This window comes from Boleophthalmus pectinirostris, unplaced genomic scaffold (genome assembly GCF_026225935.1).
Source record: "Boleophthalmus pectinirostris isolate CB_2022bp ecotype Guang Dong unplaced genomic scaffold, ASM2622593v1 HiC_scaffold_10, whole genome shotgun sequence".
Taxonomy (NCBI): Eukaryota; Metazoa; Chordata; class Actinopteri; order Gobiiformes; family Gobiidae; genus Boleophthalmus; species Boleophthalmus pectinirostris.
This window is the reverse complement of record NW_026570971.1, coordinates 27,516,573-27,536,557: the sequence shown is the minus strand read 5'-3', so window position 1 is coordinate 27,536,557 and position 19,985 is coordinate 27,516,573. Positions and strand designations below refer to the sequence as shown.

The window sequence follows — 19,985 nt, the reverse complement described above, 5'->3', positions numbered from 1 at the left end:
AGCCGTATACTTTAATGAAATTCAATTAGAACATACAGAAAGTTGAGCTGAGTAATAGAGGAATATTATATTGCTTTGGAGGCCTCCACCAAAGCATTAGTCCTGTATGGCCAATGGTTACATATATAGTGACCTGCTTTGAGTCGACAGTAATAGAAACAACTAAGTGCCTCAGCCCACAGTAAGAATGCATGAATTAAATGCCACTTGTAAATCTGATCTAAAACAACTTAATGAAACAAACAAATCCGTGTATCATTCGTTCATTCGTTTTTCAATATAAAACCAAAAATAAGAAAACGAAAAAACTGTTTTCTTCATTATTTATCTCCAAAACCAGAATGAAAAACTATCACGATTTTTTTTTTTTTTCCTTCCAGTTTTCGATTTTGTGTTTAAATGAAGAATAATGGCTGTTTCCTGTTTCTGTGACCGTAAACCGAGATGCTGGACTTTGCACCGCTTACAGAATGAACCAGGACTGAATCAGGATTAAAACAGGACTAAACCAGGACTAAATTGTTTTCAGTCCTGGTCTGGTCCCGGTCTCAGTCCCAGTCTGGTCCCGGTCTGGTCCGGTCTGGTTCCGGCCTCAGTCCTGGTCTCAGTCCCGGCCTCAGTCCTGGTCTCAGTCCCGGCCTCAGTCCTGGTCACAGTCCCGGTCTCAGTCCTGGTCTCAGTCCCGGCCTCAGTCCTGGTCACAGTCCCGGTCTCAGTCCTGGTCTCAATCCTGGTCTCAGTCCTGGACCTGTTCCCGGTCTCAGTCCGGGTCTCAGTCTTGGTTCTGTTCCCGGTCTCAGTTCTGGTCTCAGTCCTGGTCTCAGTCCCGGCCTCAGTCCTGGTCACAGTCCCGGTCTCAGTCCTGGTCTCAATCCTGGTCTCAGTCCTGGACCTGTTCCCGGTCTCAGTCCAGGTCTCAGTCTTGGTTCTGTTCCCGGTCTCAGTTCTGGTCTCAGTCCTGGTCTCAGTACCGGTCTCAGTACTGGTCTTGTTCCCGGTCTCAGTCCTGGTCTCAGTCCCAGTATGGTCCCGGTCTGGTCCCGGTCTGGTCCTGGCCTCAGTCCTGGTCTCAGTCCCGGTCTGGTCCTGGTCTCAGTCCTGGTCTCAGTTCTGGTCCCGGTTCTGGTCTGGTCCTGAACCTGGTTCAGTCCTGGTTCAGCCAGGTACAAAAGTCCAGCATCACAGTTTAAGTCACAAAAACGGAAAATGTCCATTATCAGTTTTTTTCCATTCTTTATTTAAACAGAAAATCGAAAACTGAAAAACTAATTGTTATCCGTTTATTCACTTTGGATTTGGAGACAAATAATGAAGACAAAATAATGGGAGCTGATCCCTGCCTGCCCTTTTACAGTATGTCAACGTAAATGTCATCGCAACAAAGTCCCGCATGCTGTCAGCCCTTCCTATGGATAACATCCGATCATACTAACAAGAAGCAGATCTTTTACAATTTGGTGAAAAATCAGATTAAAAAGCATAGATTGGAGCCTGAATGACTGAAAAACATGCACAAATTACTAAAAATACAAGTTCGAGAGGGTAAATGAGAAGAGAAACAATAACAAGATTAAAAGCTTTGCATTATAAGGTATCCTGACAATAAATGCAGTATTTAAAACAAATGGAATTTGAATTTGATCATACTTATTCAAAATGGTTTTCAAATGAAATAAAACAAAAGTGCGCGCAACTTTCTAAAGGATAATTAAACTGAAGAACTTAAACTTCATTCATGTAAACACTGACTCACCACAATGTTTAAAGTCTCACATTATTTCAATCACATCATAGTCAGAAAAATAATAAAACTCTAGTCCAATTTATTCAAGTGCTCATTGAATTTCCGAACTGCTAAATCCTTTCAAATTAGATATCGGCTTGGAACGCAGGCAATTCTCCCATGCGCTAATATAAATGATAATTAACAAATGCAATACCAGTTTGCCCCGGTGAGAATGAGGAACAATAGAAGAATGGCAGCGTGCAGAAGCTTTAAAATGAAACTTTCCTCTTTGTACTTTTCCTATAGGGTCACGTCTATAAATACATAATCCACTATAGACATGGGCCCTTATCTCTGTTTTATTGCAAAAGCACGGAGGCCACCCGCAGAGATGGAGCTTTGAAATCCAAGGAAAATATGGGAGTAAAGATGGACGCTGCCTTTTTTACTAATGAGGAAGTTAGAAGTTTACAAAGAAATAAAGTTTTGATTGAAGAGAAACCAAAGTACCGTGATGTTATGGAGGCTGGGTTTGAAGTTTTGAGCTGAAGTTGTTAAAACAATTGGGAAAAACAGAGTAAATATATGCGTGGGGATTGAACTTTTAGACTTTGAATGAGTTGAAAATTGCACGCATCATATCACAATTGGGAAAACTAAAACCAGACCAAGACTACACCAGGACTAGACCAGGACTAGACCAGGACTAGACCAGGACTAGACCAGGACTAGACCAGGACTAGACCAGGGCTAGACCAGGACTAGACTAGACCAGGACTAGACCAGGACTAGACAGACCAGGGCTAGACCAGGACTAGACAAGGACTAGACAGACTAGACTAGACCAGGACTAGACAAGGACTAGACCAGGACTAGACAAGGACTAGACCAGGACTAGACCAGGACTAGACCAGGACTAGACCAGGACTAGACAGGCTAGACTAGACTAGACCAGGGCTAGACTAGACCAGGGCTAGACCAGGACTAGACCAGGACTAGACCAGGGACAGGACTAGACCAGGGCTAGACCAGGACTAGACCAGGACTAGACCAGGACTAGACCAGGACTAGACCAGGACTAGACCAGGGCTAGACCAGGACTAGACCAGGACTAGACAAGGACTAGACCAGGGTTAGTCCAGGGCTAGACCAGGGCTAGACCAGGGCTAGACCAGGACTAGACCAGGGCTAGACAAGGACTAGACCAGGACTAGACCAGGACTAGACAAGGACTAGACCAGGGCTAGACCAGGGCTAGACCAGGGCTAGACCAGGACTAGACCAGGACTAGACCAGGGCTAGACCAGGGACTAGACCAGGACTAGACCAGGACTACAGGACTAAATTTGTTTCAAACCAACTTCACTTATTATAAGGCCTAGTCAAATGGTCACATGTAAATGAATAAACGCAGATAGATAAGTTTAATGCCATACTGAACATTCCAGATAAAGCAATAACATTTTCATGAAGACAAACAGGTGGCGGACACTCCCCAGAAAGGTTACGTAATGCACCTTTAATCATAGTAACTGGAATACTTGGAAAAAACCATCAGACAATCATGTAAATTCTACACAGAAAGCACTAACTGATGGCTACTTAAGGGTCCAGTATTACACAAAATTGACTCTTGTGAGCTTTAAGCCTTGTTAGAACGTTGTTACCTCCATAAAAACAGACCTGGAGTTGTGTTTTCTTTCATTTACACATGTTTGAATAATCCTTTATTATAAGTCTGTCTATCACCAAAACTCAAAATGCTCTGTTCCACCTTGTGATGTCATGAAGCGGTAGTTTTTAAGTTAACGAGAAGGGTCGGTCTGCAGCATGAGCGTTCCAGATGTGCAACAGAAACTCCCTAATGGGCATTCCTGTAGCGTGTAAACAACCAATCAGAAAGAGTTTTGCACTCTTCCGCTTTTTCGCATCTTCTCGGGAAAGTCTATACTGTTTCTGGTCGAAGCAAAGCGGCAACACCCACAGACTGACAGTTATGCTTCAGCTTCTTATTTGTGACTGATAAAAATGACATGAAAACAGTACTGCAATATTTTCACGTCCAAAATATATTGCATTGTGCAGCATGCCCAAGTACAGCGTTAACACTAATATTTGCCATGAATGCAGGTTTTTTATTAAAATTCTGAAGGAAGTAGGCAGTACAGTATAGTTTTGTTTTTTTTTTTTTTTTCCGGAAGGGCACATAAGCTATTTTGAGAAGTAAAACTATGCACTACTACTATGCATTACTTTGACATATATGTTAGATCAGATGGTGACTGTTCCTCGTGGAAGGAGAAGAAGAAAAAACAGGAGGCGTTCCCGTTTAGGGAAGAAACGCCCATTTATGTTCCGCAGATTGACATATTGACGTTAACAGCTACTTTTTACCTTTAGTTTAGTAGAGACTGACAATTCCAGGACTCAAATTATTCTACTGAAGGTGTCTGAAGTTTAAAAACACTGTGGAGCACTTCCTGTATTACCACATGACATCACAAGGTGGAACAGGGCAGTTTCAGTTTGAGGCAAGAACACAGTCTGAATATGCAATGTTTGTGTGTTAACCATGTGCGAATGAAACAAAACATAACTTTTGATGAGAAAACAGCCGTATAACACAACTCAGAAAATGCTCGGTTCCACGGTTATGGAAATCCTGGAAAAGTCATGGAAATTGAAAATGTCATTTTCCAGGCCTAAAAAAGTAATGGAATTTTATAGATTCTATGAAAGTTTTGGAAAAGTCATGGAATTTTAGTAGGCTGTTATGATTATTTCTGAACATCTGCACCTTTATGTTTAAAAGAGATGACAATAAACGCACTGACAGTAATTTGAATGTTCAAAAACCTATAATATCAGACCATAAGGTGAGTGGAAAGGGTTAAATTTTCATATTTAGCCCTAAAAGTTTATTAAATTCTACACATGTAGGTGCTGTAAAGTAATGAAAAATTCACTATAGGTCATGAAAGAGTCATGGAAAAGTTTTTCAATTTTGTCAGTGAAAAAGAGGGAACCCTGAACACTGTTAGATGGGCCCTTTAATGAGATTCTAGCCAGCGCTGTAATTTATCCAGAAACAGCACGGTAAACTAATTGCGTTGAGTGTAGCTCCCCTTTTCGCTGTCACGTCATTTGGGCCTAAATTTGGATGATTTGAAGCCTCAGTAAATCTAAAAAGGATGCGGAGCTGTTGCCAGATTGAGTCAATAGCCCCGTATCCATCAGCAGACAGCAGCACTAGACATGTGTTGACATTTAGCGTCCAATCTCAGAGTCATGATGTAATCCGTTATCCGCCGTGACAGAGGGAGATACAAGCTCCAGAGGCACTCCACAGCCATATTCTGTGGTATAATACCTACAGCTTATCTGATGTGTACAATGACAACGTGGTTACTGTCTAGAGTAGTGGATTTGTATTACTTCAAGAGATTTTACACAAGTATTTACCAGTGTTAAAGGGGCTATATGATGCTATTTTCTAATCTGAGTTATAATGTTGTTTCGTCATCAAAAACATACTCGGAGCTGTGTTTTGTTTCATTCACGTATGTTTAATTGTGTTCTTGTCTCAAACGGGAAAAAAAACAAAACACTGAATTCCACCTTGTGATGTCACGTGGTAACATAGGAAGTGCTCCACTGTGTTTTTAAACTCCATACACCTTCACTATAGAATCATTTGGATAATTTCAGCCCTGGAATTGCCAATCTCTACTGAACAAAAGTTAAAAAGTAGCTGGTAAAAAGAAAACTGCGGCTTCTTGAAGTCAAAAAGTGGAACAGAACTTTTTGAACTTTGAAGATGTAGACAGAAACATGTGAATGAAACAAAACACAACTCCTGATTTGTTTTTGAGGAGGTAATATTATAAAATGTCTTAAAGCTCACAAGAGTTGTAGGGAAGCAGGCCAAAGTGGTCAAAAACAGGCAACAAGACGAGACAGAGACAGATGCAAGTGTCTTTACCCAGACAAAATTTATTTTGAAAACAGACTTCTGGCTTTAACACCAATGCAAGTACAGAAAATAAGTAACTCAAATCCAAAAACCCCTAACAACCCGCACAGAAGTCTCTCCCCTAACTGATAACACTTGCTTGCCTTTATACTGCGCCCAGCAGGAAGTACCTCCCCCAGGTGAGGATTGGTTCCAGGTCACTTTTCAAAGCAAATATGTCTTTTCCTGGGCCCATGTCCCCTTTTAAAATCAAAATGTTTAACATAAACTAAACTGTGCTGAAAATAACTATAAAACCAAATACACAAAATAATGAAACAGAACATAAACAGTTCTCCCCTCCACATGGTCCAGCCCACAACCTCCTCCAAGGTTTTAAAATGGTCGACATGAGGCACGCCTGCTCTTTAGTCTGGACCATGTGGAGCTGCAGGTACCGTATTTTACGGACGATTAGGCGCTCTGGATTATAAGGCGCACTGTCATTAAATGGTCTATTTTCAAACTTTTTTCACAAATAAATCGCACTGGACTTTAAGCGAAACACAACAGTTCGATGGGTCAGTCGGAGTTTATTTGGCGCGTTCACGGTGACTCTGGGGCTTTGTTCAGTTGTGGCGTGTATGGAGGGTGCTGTCTGAGGACCGCTGGGACCGCTGGATTGGTCGCGATGACTCAGTTGGTCAGTTGTGACTCAGATTGGCACATAGGACTTGCTTTTTCGGTTTGTTCCTTAGTTCCGTTCCTCGTCCGCGTGGTGTATCTGCGGGTGTGTTTCGCTGTGTGGTCGCTGTCTGCTCCGTGTGTGTTTGTGGTGCGGCTTTATAGTTTACTGAAGTCATGCTGGGACACCCGAGTGGATACGTGTATGAGGTGCTCTGGACTGCAGGGAGCGCGGTCGTTTTTTGATGCAGTTAGAGGCTTAAGACCGTGGCTAATCTCCCAGAAAATACGGTAAGTATGATGAGGAATGGAAACTGAAATGAATTAACAAATGAAGTTAATAAGTTTAAATGAAAAATGTCTAATGTGATAATTAACAACAACAACAACAACAACAACTGGAATTATTGTAACTGTACTGGGCTACTGAGAATGACAAAATGCGAAATTAAACAAATGTGAGTTTATTATTATTATTTTTTTTATTAGGAAGTGTATGCTCTCTTAAACTCAGTGTGGTGAATAATTCAAATCAAATCAAACTTTATTTATAAAGCACTTTTCATACAAAATGCAACACAAAGTGCTTTACAGTGATTAAAAACAGTCCCGCATTTCCAACCACCCAACCACCAACCCAACCCCCGCACCCCCAACCCCACACAGTCAAACAACCCAAACACACACACTCACATACACACAAACATGCACACACACACACACACTCACACTCACACGCTAAAATACATAACTGGACACAATAAAATGTGAGGCTGAATACAGGCGAACCAGTTAAGAAAGCACCATCAGAGGAGCCGTCTGCACCGGGAGCAGAGAGACGCCCACCACCACCAGGAACCATCACAGGGTCCAGGGGAGAGATGAAGCCCAGGCACCTGAGGCCCAAGCACCTGAGGCCCAAGCACCATCCCTCCACCAGGAGCCCACATGACAGACCCAGCAGCCACAGCTGACCTCCACTCCCGATGCAGAGGGCTCCTACAGAGGAAACACTGGAAATCCTAAAAAATATGCCTAAAATAAATAAATATAATAAAATGTGTACAATAAAAACAAGTAAAAGTATAAGATTTCAATCAAAAGCTAAGCTAAAAAGGTGGGTCTTGAGCCTGCTCTTAAAAACATGAATGTTCTCTGCTGCCCTGAGCTCCTCCGCGAGGGTTCATAAGGTAAAAGCAGTTCTGAAAGATAAGAGGGCCCAAGACCATTAAGACATTTAAAAACCAGTAAAAGAACTTTAAAATCGATCCTGAAACACACAGGGAGCCAATGCAGTGATTTTAAAACCGGTGTAATGTGGTCCCGCCCTCTGGTCCTCGTCAGGACACGTGCTGCTGAATTTTGTAATAATTGCAAACCCGAAATACTCTTTTTGGGAAGACCAGAGAGCAGGGCATTACAGTAGTCTATTCGACTGGTGATAAAAGCATGCATCAGCGTCTCTGTGTTGGCCCGAGAGAGAATGGGGCGGACTCTGGCTATGTTTTTTAGGTGATAAAAAACAATTTTTGTGATGTTCTTAATGTGTGGGATAAAAGTCAGCTCAGAGTCAAAAATGACGCCCAGGTTTTTCACTTGAGGAGATGGGTTAAAAGACTGTGTTTGGAATTTGGGTAAAAGTTTCTCTCTCTGGGCCTCAGGACCAATGACTAAAACCTCAGTTTTGTCCTGGTTAAGCTGGAGGAAGTTTTCTGCCATCCAGGACTTAATTTCTAGAATGCAGTTAAAAAGGGTCTGGGTCCATTGGTCTGGTGTCATCAGGAGACATGGAGATGTAAAGCTGCGTATCATCTGCGTAGCTGTGGAAGTTGATTCCATGTCTCCTGATGACACCACCAAGAGGGAGCATGTACAAGTTAAAAAGCACAGGGCCTAAAATGGAGCCCTGGGGCACACCACATGTGATTTTATGGACCCTGGAGGAGCATGTGTCTACACTCACCATAAATGTTCTGTCTGTGAGGTAGGATGTGAACCATCTGTGAACAGCACCGGAGAGGCCGAGGTCTTTTAGGCGAGTTAAAAGAATAGTGTGATCTACTGTGTCAAAGGCAGCGCTCAGATCCAGTAGAACCAACACGGTCACCTTTTGTGAATCATAATTTAATCTAAAATCATTTAAAATCTTTGCCAGGGCGGTCTCGGTGCTGTGGTTCACCCTAAAACCAGACTGACATTTTTCCAAGATGTGATCGTCTAAGAAATTATTTAGTTGGATAAAAACAAGTTTTTCTAAAATTTTGCTTAAAAATGGTAGGTTAGACACTGGTCGGTAGTTGTTAATATCATTCAAATCTAAATTGCTCTTCTTCAGCAGGGGCCTCACCACCGCTGCTTTGAAGGCAGAGGGAAAGACCCCCGTCTGAAGAGAGCAATTCATCATGGTTAAAAGCTCATCCCTAAAAGATCCATAAAATGACTTAAAAAATGGAGTGGGAATTGGATCTAAAAGACATGTGGTGGGCCTCACTGAGGAGAAAATTAATTAGGACCCTCTGAACGCATAAGGAATTACTTTGGATCACAGCAAACTGTTTAAAGCAAACTCGTTCTGTTTTTAAGACAGTAAAAATCTGGTACAGTGCCTTTAATCCTGGCCAAAAAAATCTTCAATATGCACTTTTTTTTTTTTTTTTTTTTTTAAACATGTGTAGGACAAAATGTGCTTGCTGTGTGTTTCTGGCTTTAAAGCTCTCAGTCCATGTTCTGTCTGTAGTTCATCAGATGAAGATGTGTAAAAGGAGCTGTCTGGATCACCACAGTTTGCTGAAGCTGCAGATGTTGCTAGAGCTGCAAGTGAAGAACAGGCTCTCACAAACTTTTACAAGAACTGTGACTTGGAGCAGAGCTGAAGTGACAGTTACAAGACCTCCACATATTCAGAGAAAGGCTGAGGAGGCGAATGACCAGTGTTACATCTTATTCAGCACGCTTTGTTGTTTCCAGTTGTGCAAAGTATGCCTATTGTATATAACGCGATGTGGACAAAAATGTTCAACTTTTGACTTTTTGGAGCTTTCTATCATGTTGTAATGTTGCTCCGTCATCGAAAACATCTTTTCACATCATCCGTGCATCTTTAAGTAATTTAGTGATCTCTCCTGGGCCGTTTGAACCCTAGTACGATTCTGTCCAATGCTCAAATCAAAAAAACTACATCACCCATATCTCCACACAACAATTTTCCATAAATAAAACAACTGGCACTTTGAATTAGACTGTAGCCACTTTATGCTTGTTTGTAGTTGTTTCTTTGGGCAGGACACTTCGTTGGGTGAATGTAGTGTGTGTTATAGACTAAATACTTGTAGATATTGAAGTAGGAACTGGCGCAGACTGACAGCTTCGCCTCTATCAGTCTTCCCCAGGGCAACTTGGGGAAGACTGATAGAGACAGTATTTTCTTTTATATTACCATGTGGTTTTATATCTTTGTAATTCCTCAGTGGTCCAGGTAGGTTCCATAGTGGTCCATGGGTGTGAACTAGTCTGTGTGGTCTTATATTTGTTCTGATACAACTCAAGATCATCCTAAAGCTTCATTTCTATCCTGTAAATGTGACTTTTTGTATCGATATCTGCTCAAATGACTACCTAGTGCACGATAATAGTTTCAGCATCAATTAGTACAGTGGTCCCTCGTTTATCGTGTGGGTTATGCTCTAAAAATAACCCGTGATAGGTGAAATCTACGAAGTAGTCAACTTTATATTTTATAATTATTATATCTGTTTTAAGTCTCTAAAACCCCTCACCACACACTTTATACACTTTTTTCAGACAGGAAGGGTACAACCCTTTTTGCATCCTTCTTAAAACTTATTGCTGCTGTCGTCCTTTTGTTATTTTTCTCCTCCTTTATGTAACAAACTGAAAATTCATTTATTCCATAATGGAGCCTTACAGTGCAGAGTCCTGCATGGGTCAATTTTTAGAGACCTGCACCCGCACAGTACAACACCACACCCACAGCACCCATGCAGTACAGCACTGCACCAGCCCGTTAACGCAAGATTATATCAAACTTTTGTGCTGCCTATGCCACGGACTGAACCAAGACTAAACCAGGACTAACCCAGGACTAACCTAGGACTGATTCCAGGACTGAAGAGGAGGACTAAACCAGGACTGAACTAGAACTAAACGAGTAAACCAGGAAACCAGAACTGAACCAGAACTGAACCAGAACTGAACCAGAACTGAACCAGGACTGAACCAGGACTCACTGTCAGGACGGGCTTGGAGGTGACCGCAGGAGAAAGGACCCGCTCAGAGCTCCACATCTCACGGAGTTAAGATCGGCAATTGCCTGATCGCGCTTTTTGGACAAACTACCCGGCGTTCTCTCTCTTAAGTCCAAGATCAGTCCTGGTTTAGACCTGGTTTAGTCCTGACCCATCCATGTGTAATTACTACTCGTCCGTAATACGCAATACACGTTCATACGCTGTAAAAAAACGAAAAACAAAAAAAAAGCATGCAAAATTGAACAAAAAAAAATCCACGAAACAGCGAGACCGCGAAAGCTGAACCGTGATATGACAAGGGACGACTGTATCTGATTTTTGATACTTTTGTCAATGCTATTACAGAGTACAAAACAACATTACATTATTATTATCATTAAAGAAGTACATTGTATAGATGGTGTGGATGGGACAAAATCTTGAACCACGAGATCGATAAAATTGCCACGAAATTGTGCACATGTAAAAAATGGTCTTGTGAGATGTATTTTCATGTGCTTGTATTTGACTTGGACTGAAAAGAAAAAAAAAAAAGTATTGAGTTGCGCTGGTGAGTTACATCTCTTGAGAAGTTGTAGTTCTGAAAAGCGGTGCTACAATGAATGAAAAATCTGAAATAAAATAAATAAAATATTGGGAGGAGAAATTGTGAAATACACCACAGAATGTATCCCTGAAGATGGGAGATGGTGATTTTGGCTGATGGATGGAGAGTGTGTTCTGTATGTATTTTTGGAGGAGGGTGGTTACTAGGCAAAAGTATCATGGTGCCTTTCTCTGACTGCAAAAATGGCAGACAAAAAGAGGTATTTTCAGGTTTCCAGGTCCTGGTTTACAGATGCACAGTGTAAGTTTTTGGTTGGAAGACTGTCACCTACTTGTTTCTATGTCATTGCTTTGTTTGGAATGCGCCACAATATGACATTAAACAGCTCTACTTTACATTTATTTAATTACAAGTGGTTTTAGAGCTCATAAATAAAAAAAAAAAGCATTTGACAGTCCCAAGTTATACAATGCATTTTTAATATATGTTTCTGTTACATTACTAAATATTCTCTAATAAAGTACTCGATGGTGTTTTTCTATCACAAAAACATACTTCCACTGAATCACTGCACCTTTTCCACACCAACACAACTCTCTACTTCAGCTGGACCTTTATCGCTTCCCTCACGAGAACTCTGGGACTTGATTTTATCTGCTTGTCTCCAAGGAGATGTTATTGCTTTATCTGGAATGTTTCACAGTGGCCTCGTTTACATGATGCTTTTTAATTATGAATTAATTGTTCTGAATTAAATAGCTCTGAATTAAAATGTTCTCCTTCAAGTTTACATAGAAATAATAATTCAGACTTGAGGTTTACATGGAAAACACGTTAAATCGGTTTTATTTAATTCCGCTCAACGTCTGGAGGTCGGGAAAGGTTCTGAGTGAACAGGTGGTGCACAGTCGTATTTATGTCTACCGATAAAAACACACACTTCAGTTGCTACCAGCTTTTTTGCCATCTTGGTTTGTCGTTACGCCACGGACACAAACATGATACAAACTTTTGTTGCAGTCGTTCCGATGATAATGAAGCAGCAGCTAGAGAATTCCATTATCACGCTTTACGTCTGTCAGCTGAAGAGGAGAAGGGAAGAGTGTCGGAGAAGGGAGGAAGAAGAAAAACGGAGTCAACGGCTGCTCTACCTCAGCCCACTGCTGCATTTTTGTTTTCTGCCATCCACTCTTTTTATTATTTGTAGTTCTTCCAGCGCACTTATTGAAAATAAAAAAGCTTGAGATCAGATGTTTCTGAATGACTGGAATTATTTTTAAGAAAAAGTTTTTACATGATCGAGGGATAAATTAATTTGGCTTTAAAATCAGAATAAACCACCCACTTACTTCAGAATTAAGTTCAATTCCACATAATAATTTTCATTAGGAATTAAGTGTTTACTTGGTCTTTTTAAAGCAGAATACATTTTTATTCAGAATTAAATAATTTTTATTCAGAATTAAAGCTCTCATGTAAATGTGACATGTACGGTCTTAAACCTTTCTCTCTTCATGGAGACCAAACCAGACCAAGTTACAGATCAGATCTGTGGAGAGGAGACCCCACTCACTGCCAGAATGCCTGTTTTGACTTATTTTTGAGTTATAAAATCACCTGTTGAATTGAATAAATGTAAGGTAGAGCTGTTTCTTGTCACACTTTGACACATTCCAGGAAAAGCAAAAACATTTTCTTGGGCACAAGCAGGTGACGGTAGCCAGTCTGGTGCCACCTAGTGCCTCCACTCAATTTCATTTCTCTCCAGTGACTAGGTCAGGAATTGGAAAACACTAGACGGTTTGTTAGAACCCCAGAAGTTGTAGACCACGCACCAGCCAATCAGCGAAGAGCTGTGAAGCCTTGACGTCAAACTCAAGCACCTGTCTGTGTCCCGTTTGTGGTACAGCACAACAGTAAACAAAGCGGTCGAGATGGATGTAGACGAAGACAGACATTCTGTGTTGGCAATGATTCCTGAGCTCGAGGATTTAAAGCCGGAACAAAAAGAATGTTTGGTGAATTTTATCAAGGGGAAAGATGTTATTTCGTTTCTTCCTACAGGATTTGATGCATTACATACGTCATGACCAAATAGCAGTGACTGGTTAAATAAAATAAAGTACCCACCTATTGTCGAGCAAATGAATCCTAATGCTGAGAAGTCAGACGGTTTCCACAAAGAGAAACCGGCTGATGAATCAGGCCAAGGTGATGGACCCTCCAACCGAGAAGTTACGCAACACTTTAATACTGTTTTTGTTGTGCTAGCTGTTCTTCTAGGGGAGGCTAGAGGAAATACAGGGAGACTCTCTTTGCTAATGTGACTAGTGCTGTGTAGTCTCTGCTGGGATCTGTGCACGCTCCAAAGCTATTTTTAGTCCCATTTTCGCAACATGCTCTGTCTCTCCACAAAGAAACTAGAATCCCATTGGAATCTCTCAGCTTTCAACAAAACCTGATGAACAAGGTGATTTTTTTTCACACTTCAAGAGCCAGTGTGCACAGATGGTATCAACAGTGTAACAAAAACCAGACCCTGAGTTCATTGTTGTCTCTTTTGAAAATAACTTTGAGGAAATCACGTTTTATGAAGTAATGAAACTCACAAAGCCACAGGTAATTAATATTAGCATTAGAATAGGACCACCACTCTAAAATACAGCACCGTGCTAACAAATTGTAGTTTATTCAGAGACCACCGGTAACTTGCTAGTAATTGATTTGGGATTGGAGAAAGCCAAAAGAAAGCCAGACTCTTTTGATAAACAACTTTGTGGAAATCATGTTTTATAGAGAAGCAAAACTGACAAAGCTCAACCTTACATTTATTCAACTATAAGAGGTTTTATAGCTCAAAAATATCTAAAACAGGCATTCTGACTGTGAGCAGGGTCGCCTCTTCCACAGATCTAACCTGTAACTTGGTCTGGTTTGGTCTCCATGAAGGTAGAAAACTAATACCATACTGCGAAACATTCCAGACAAAGCAACAAAATCTCCACAGAAAAAAGCATTTGGCAGGCCCTCCACCAGAAAAGTTCCGCAATGCACCTTTAAAATGTGGTAGTGGTAGAAGAAATACTCAATTTTGTCACTTAAGTAAAAGTACATATACAAAAGCAAAGAAGTATCACATGAAAAAATCTACTTAAAAGTGCACTGTGTAACTCCATGGAGACGTTATTGCTTTGCCTACAACGTTCCTAAATATGGCATTAAACTTATCAATCAGTCCACAGAGACAAGCAGGAGATGCCACCATGCCAATTTACAGGTCAGATCTGTGCAGCGGTGACCCCAACCACAGTCAGAATTCTTGTTTTTAAAAGCATTTTTGAGCAATGAAAACACCCATAACTGAATAAATGCATCTTATATAAGTTTAATATCATATTGTGGAACATTACAGGCAAAGCAATAGCATCTCCATGGTGGTGGACCCTCAACCTAAAATGTTGAGCAGTGCACCTTTAAGTAAAAGTATTGAAGTACCGGTTTAAAACTTAACTTGATGAGTAAAAAGTAAAAGTATTTTGGACAGATTTTGAGAGCTAATAGTACTGCATATGTAGTGATTTTGATAATGATCTGTGTTGAATTTTGCTCAAGAGAAACTGAATCCATATATTTTTTGCTGTTTTTAATTGAACTATGCCAAAAATAAACCCTGTCACGTCTCGAACTATGATTAAAAAATACTTTTCAGTCCTGTTCAAAAATGCGGTGGAATAGAATGTACAAACCTCTGCTCTCAAATGTGATGAAACAAAAGAAAAATGATCCAACTTTTTTGCTGGAGGGTGCATCAGAAAGGTTTAATTTTTAGCTATAAAACCATCTGTAATTGAATCAATGTAAAGTAGAACTGTTTAAAGTCATACTGTGGAACATTCCAGGCAGAACAATGCCATATCCATAGAAACAAGCAGGTAACGGACCCTCCACCAGAAAAGTTACACAATGAACCTTTAAGTAGAGAAGTCTATGCAGTAAGTACAGTGCATTACAACTTTTACTTTATGTTCCGCCACTATAAATGCAGTACTATGTGAACAGATTGTAGTAGTAGATTTATTCTACAGAAACTTGATTTGGGATTGGAAACAAAAACTATTGACGATTCATCACTCTTCCTTTCTTGAACTCTTTTTGACACTGGCTACTGCATACTCTGTGGTGTCTAAAAAGTGAACTTAAGTTAAGTATTACTTACCAAAAAATACATTTTACCTTCTGTGCCTGTGCATCCTGAGACAGCGGGCGAAACAGTCTCAAGTTGTTCTTCCACAAACAAATAAACAAGGGTTTGCTCAAATAAAAAGTACTTTATGGAATATGGTTCTATATAGCAAAGGCAGAATAAGTATTGCTCAGGTAATCGTACAGCAGTTTTAAGTACTGTTTGTGTATTTGTGTATTATTACAAAGCCCTACAGACCAGCCGCATTCTACAAAAGCAACAAAACTGCACAAAACTCATACACTTGTTTATTCAGTTTCAGTATTGAGAAACTAAATACATATACTGAAAATACATACTATGAATACTCATTTTGACTAACTGTATTCCGATCTCTTAAATGAAAAGGAATACATGGTGATACTTTAACATATCATTTTGGTTTTGTACTGCGAAACTAGTGAGAAAAAACAAGAAAACGTAGCTCTTGCAATGGGTGTGTGTGCATTTTCTCCTTCTCTAATTAGACATAAGTTAATCCACAGGCAGGGCAACAGAAATAAAGCAGTTTGTAATACTACGCAGTAGGGATGGGATGACATACAATTTCCACAATACAAGATGAGACAAGAGACTGGAAACACAAGAACAAGACAAGATTTTGACATTCCTTATAAGAAATACATTATGCAATCCAGTTCAGTTTTGGCCTCAATCATTTTTGATTTACCTTATTTAATACTTTTGCTATTACTGTAGCAGTGGCAAAAGGAGAAATTCAGTTTGTCAGCTGGACAAAAGTTTATTTGGTCGAATACATTTCACAGCTCATTCAAGCTGCTTCTTCAGTTCAGTCAGACGCTGGTGGACACTGCCTTATATCTGCCTGCAGGGAGGAGCTAACTACAATGACACTACTCTGAAATTACCAAGTAGGTGTGTTACTTACTTGTTTACAGTTTCTATTAGGTAGCTTGGCCTATTGATCTTGGATTGAGTGTGGGGTCATATTAGTAGAATCATTCAGGGCCATAATGGGTGCGTTCACACCTCTGGGTCTGACCTGGCTATCCCTCATCTTTTCTTTGATTGTTTTGATTTAGCTGTGAAACATATTAGACCAAATAAATTGTTGTCCAGTTGACAAACTGAATTTCTCCTTTTGCCATGGATTCTACCTGGACGACTGAGGGACTGTACATCCTTTGTAAGAGTGTTTTTGGGACTACAACTTCTCAAAAAATGTAACTCAACAGTACTTAACTATATTTTTTCAATCAAAACGTAAAAACATGGGATCAGTTCTTTTCTCAAACTGGAAACAGTCATATGGTAATACCACAGTGCTCCACTGTGTTTTTAAACTCAGGACACATTCATTAGAGTCATTTTTGTGTGTGGCCATAGAGGCTTGTCAAAGCCTGAGCCGCTAAGCAGGGCCAGGCCTGGTTAGTACTTGGATGGAAGACCACTGGGAAAATCAGGTGCCACAGGGGGGCGCCAGTAACAAAAACTTAGACAAGGTATTTCACCCACATTGCCTAGTATGAAAGTGGTGTGTGAGATGGTGCAGATTGGCAGCCTCACTTCCGTCAGTCTGCCCCAGGGCAGCTGTGGCTACAATAGTAGCTTATCACTACTGGGTCTGGAGTGAATGAATAATGCTGTGTAAAGCGTCTTTGAGTGTCTAAAAAAGCGCTATATAAATCTGATGCATTATTATTATTATCACTTCAGCCCTAGAATCGCCCATGTTTACTGAACTAAAGTTAAAAGGACGCTGTAAACTTTTAAACTACCGCATTTTGAGTTTTGGAGATGTAGACAGACAAATAATAAATACAGACAAATAATAAAACACAACTCCTGGTATGTCTTTGATCAGGAAACGACATTCTAACAAGACTCACACGAGCGAATTCAGCGTAATATAGGACCTTTAATAATTGCAGTATTTAAGAGACTTCTCAGCCTTCATATCCCTGAAAACAGTTTTTGCCATGTGTTGAAGACTGACAACAAGTAATTAAAGGATGCCAACTGTTTACGTACAAGACTCTACAATATGGAGGATTCGATTTCAAAGCCGCGCAAACTCATAACTTCCTGAATAACAGCTTTACTTCTACAAAAATGAAAATATCTTTGTAGATTCTGGTAACGTCTTTACGGGATTATTGAGAAAAACGAAGACACACACACGCGGTTGGGTCTGGATTGATGGAGTCTTTAAATTGGTTTAACTTCAAAGAGCCGTACATCTCTGAGTGAAGCTCCAAAGACCAATCAATTACCAGACATGAAGGCACTCCGCACGCTAACTTGTTAACGCAGTAGCCCACACACGAGCAGTAGTGGAAGTTAACGAAGTAAAATTAGCGAAGTGCTGTACTTAAGAAAAAATGTTTAAGTATCTGTACTAAACTTAAAGGTGCACGGTGTAACTCTTTGGTTGGGGGTCTGTCACCTTCTTGTTTCTATGGATATGTCATCGCTGCCTCTCCACAGATCTGACCTGTGACTTGACCTGCTTTGGTCTCCATGACAATAGAAAGGTTTAATGCCGTACTGTGAAACATTCCAGACGAAGCAATAACATCTTCACGGAGAAAAGCGTTTGACAAGCCTCCGCAAGAAACGTCACACAATGCACCTTTAAGTTGATTTTTCATGTGATACTTTTACTTTTACTTGAGTATTTGTTTGCTCTGGTATCTGTACTTTTACTTAACTTTACTTACTTCATGTACCTCAGCTTGTGTCATCTCAGAGGGGACACTGAGCCTTGGCCCTCCCCTTCTCCCATGTTACGTGCAGAGAAATATCGATTTTAGAAGTGGCTTTGTTTGTTCTTCGTTGTGAACTGGAATAAAGGCATCCGTCAAGCTCGAAAAAGTAGAAGGACATGTCTACTGTCTCTATGGAGATGCAAGGCCCAGTAAATCACACTGCCCCAAAGCCTGGCCTCGAGAAAGGGGTGAGATGGGCTCCGAAATGGGACGTATTCATCTTTTCAATGATAAGTGATAAGAGAGTGAAAACAGATATGAAGCGGAGTGGTACGCAAGCTACTTCAGACAGTACATGGAGAGCTCTTCAGTCTGTGGGTTTGACAAATTTTGCCAAATAATTTAGTTTACTTAATCCACTTTCTATCCTGCTTTGGATAATGTCTTCTTTAGAATTGAAGTAGGAATTATGTAGTCCACTTTAAAACCCTTTTTTAGTCCTAGATCAGGGGTTTTCAGATTGAGCCACCCCTTGGAGCTGGTAAAGACAGCCGAGCCCTAAACCAGGACTAAACCAGGACTAAACCAGGACTAAACCAGGACTAATCTTGGACTTGAGAGAGAGAAAGAGGAAGAACCCTGAGCTGGAGGTCTGAGCGGGACAGAATTTTCAGGTGCTGGTTTAGTCCTGGGTTAGTCCTGTTTTAGTTCTAGTTCAGTCCTGGTTTAGTCCTCCTGGTTCAGTCCTGGGATCAGTCCTGGTTTAGTCCTCCTGGTTCAGTCCTGGGATCAGTCCTGGTTTAGTCCTGGAGTCCTCCTGGTTTAGTCCTCCTGGTTCAGTCCTGGGATCAGTCCTGGTTTAGTCCTCCTGGTTCAGTCCTGGGATCAGTCCTGGTTTAGTCCTCCTGGTTTCAGTCCCTGGTTCAGTCCTCCTCCTGGTTCAGTCCTGGGATCAGTCCTGGTTTAGTCCTCCTGGTTCAGTCCTGGGATCAGTCCTGGTTTAGTCCTCCTGGTTCAGTCCTGGGATCAGTCCTGGTTTAGTCCTCCTGGTTCAGTCCTGGGATCAGTCCTGGTTTAGTCCTCCTGGTTCAGTCCTGGGATCAGTCCTGGTTTAGTCCTCCTAGTCCTCCTGGTTCAGTCCTGGGATCAGTCCTGGTTTAGTCCTCCTGTGTCGCACCTCCCCAGTGGCTCTTTGGCGTCTCTCTGGGAAGGCGAACCTCACCTATTGAAAACCGCTGCCTTAGATTATACCCAACTGATACTCTGCACTGACATCTTTATTAATCAGAAAACAAATCATTTTCCTTATAATACAACCTTAGGTAGGAAGAGGAAATTGGGTCCCCAACATATCCACGGGTAAAATAGGGGTCACTGGCCAAAAAAAGGCTGAGAACCACTGCTGTAAATGACTGAGATACTAGTAGTAGCAAAAGTAGAACGTCCAAAGGGTGCTTCATCTTTAGACAGTACAGCTCTGAGATTATAGCAGTGATATTAGCCCCAATAGTGGAAAGTGTTTTGGTATCAGCATCACATGTATAGATGTATCTAAAGATGTACAGATGAATGACATTTTGCATATTCTTGTTAAATCTATAAGAATAAAAAAGACCAAACAGAGACTCACCTCCAAAACCAGGCCTCATGGTGAAGTCGTGATCATCTACTCTGAGTAAATGCTCCGTCTTGACTTTGCGAGACTTGGTCACATCTGGAGGCTTCTTGGCGAGTGACCTTATAAAAAAAAAAAAGAAAAAAAAAAAATCAAAAAATCAAGATTAAGACTTAGCAAGAAATTGTTGCTTAAAGGTTCTATCTTATGCAAAATTCACACATTTGAGATTTTAGTCATGTTAGAACGTTGTTACCTCACCAAAAACATACCTAGACTTG

The 19,985-nt window shown here is 40.8% G+C and overlaps 1 protein-coding gene across 1 annotated transcript in view; it reads right to left on the bottom strand.

The window, feature by feature from the left end:
- The window catches only part of gabrr2a (gamma-aminobutyric acid type A receptor subunit rho2a), a 127,428-nt gene that overhangs the window by 92,898 nt on the left and 14,545 nt on the right, over positions 1-19,985 (bottom strand). Inside the window, exon 2 of the mRNA XM_020919049.2 lies at positions 19,720-19,826. Coding sequence (XP_020774708.2) covers positions 19,720-19,826 — 107 coding nt within the window. The remainder of the gene's footprint in view (positions 1-19,719; positions 19,827-19,985) is intronic.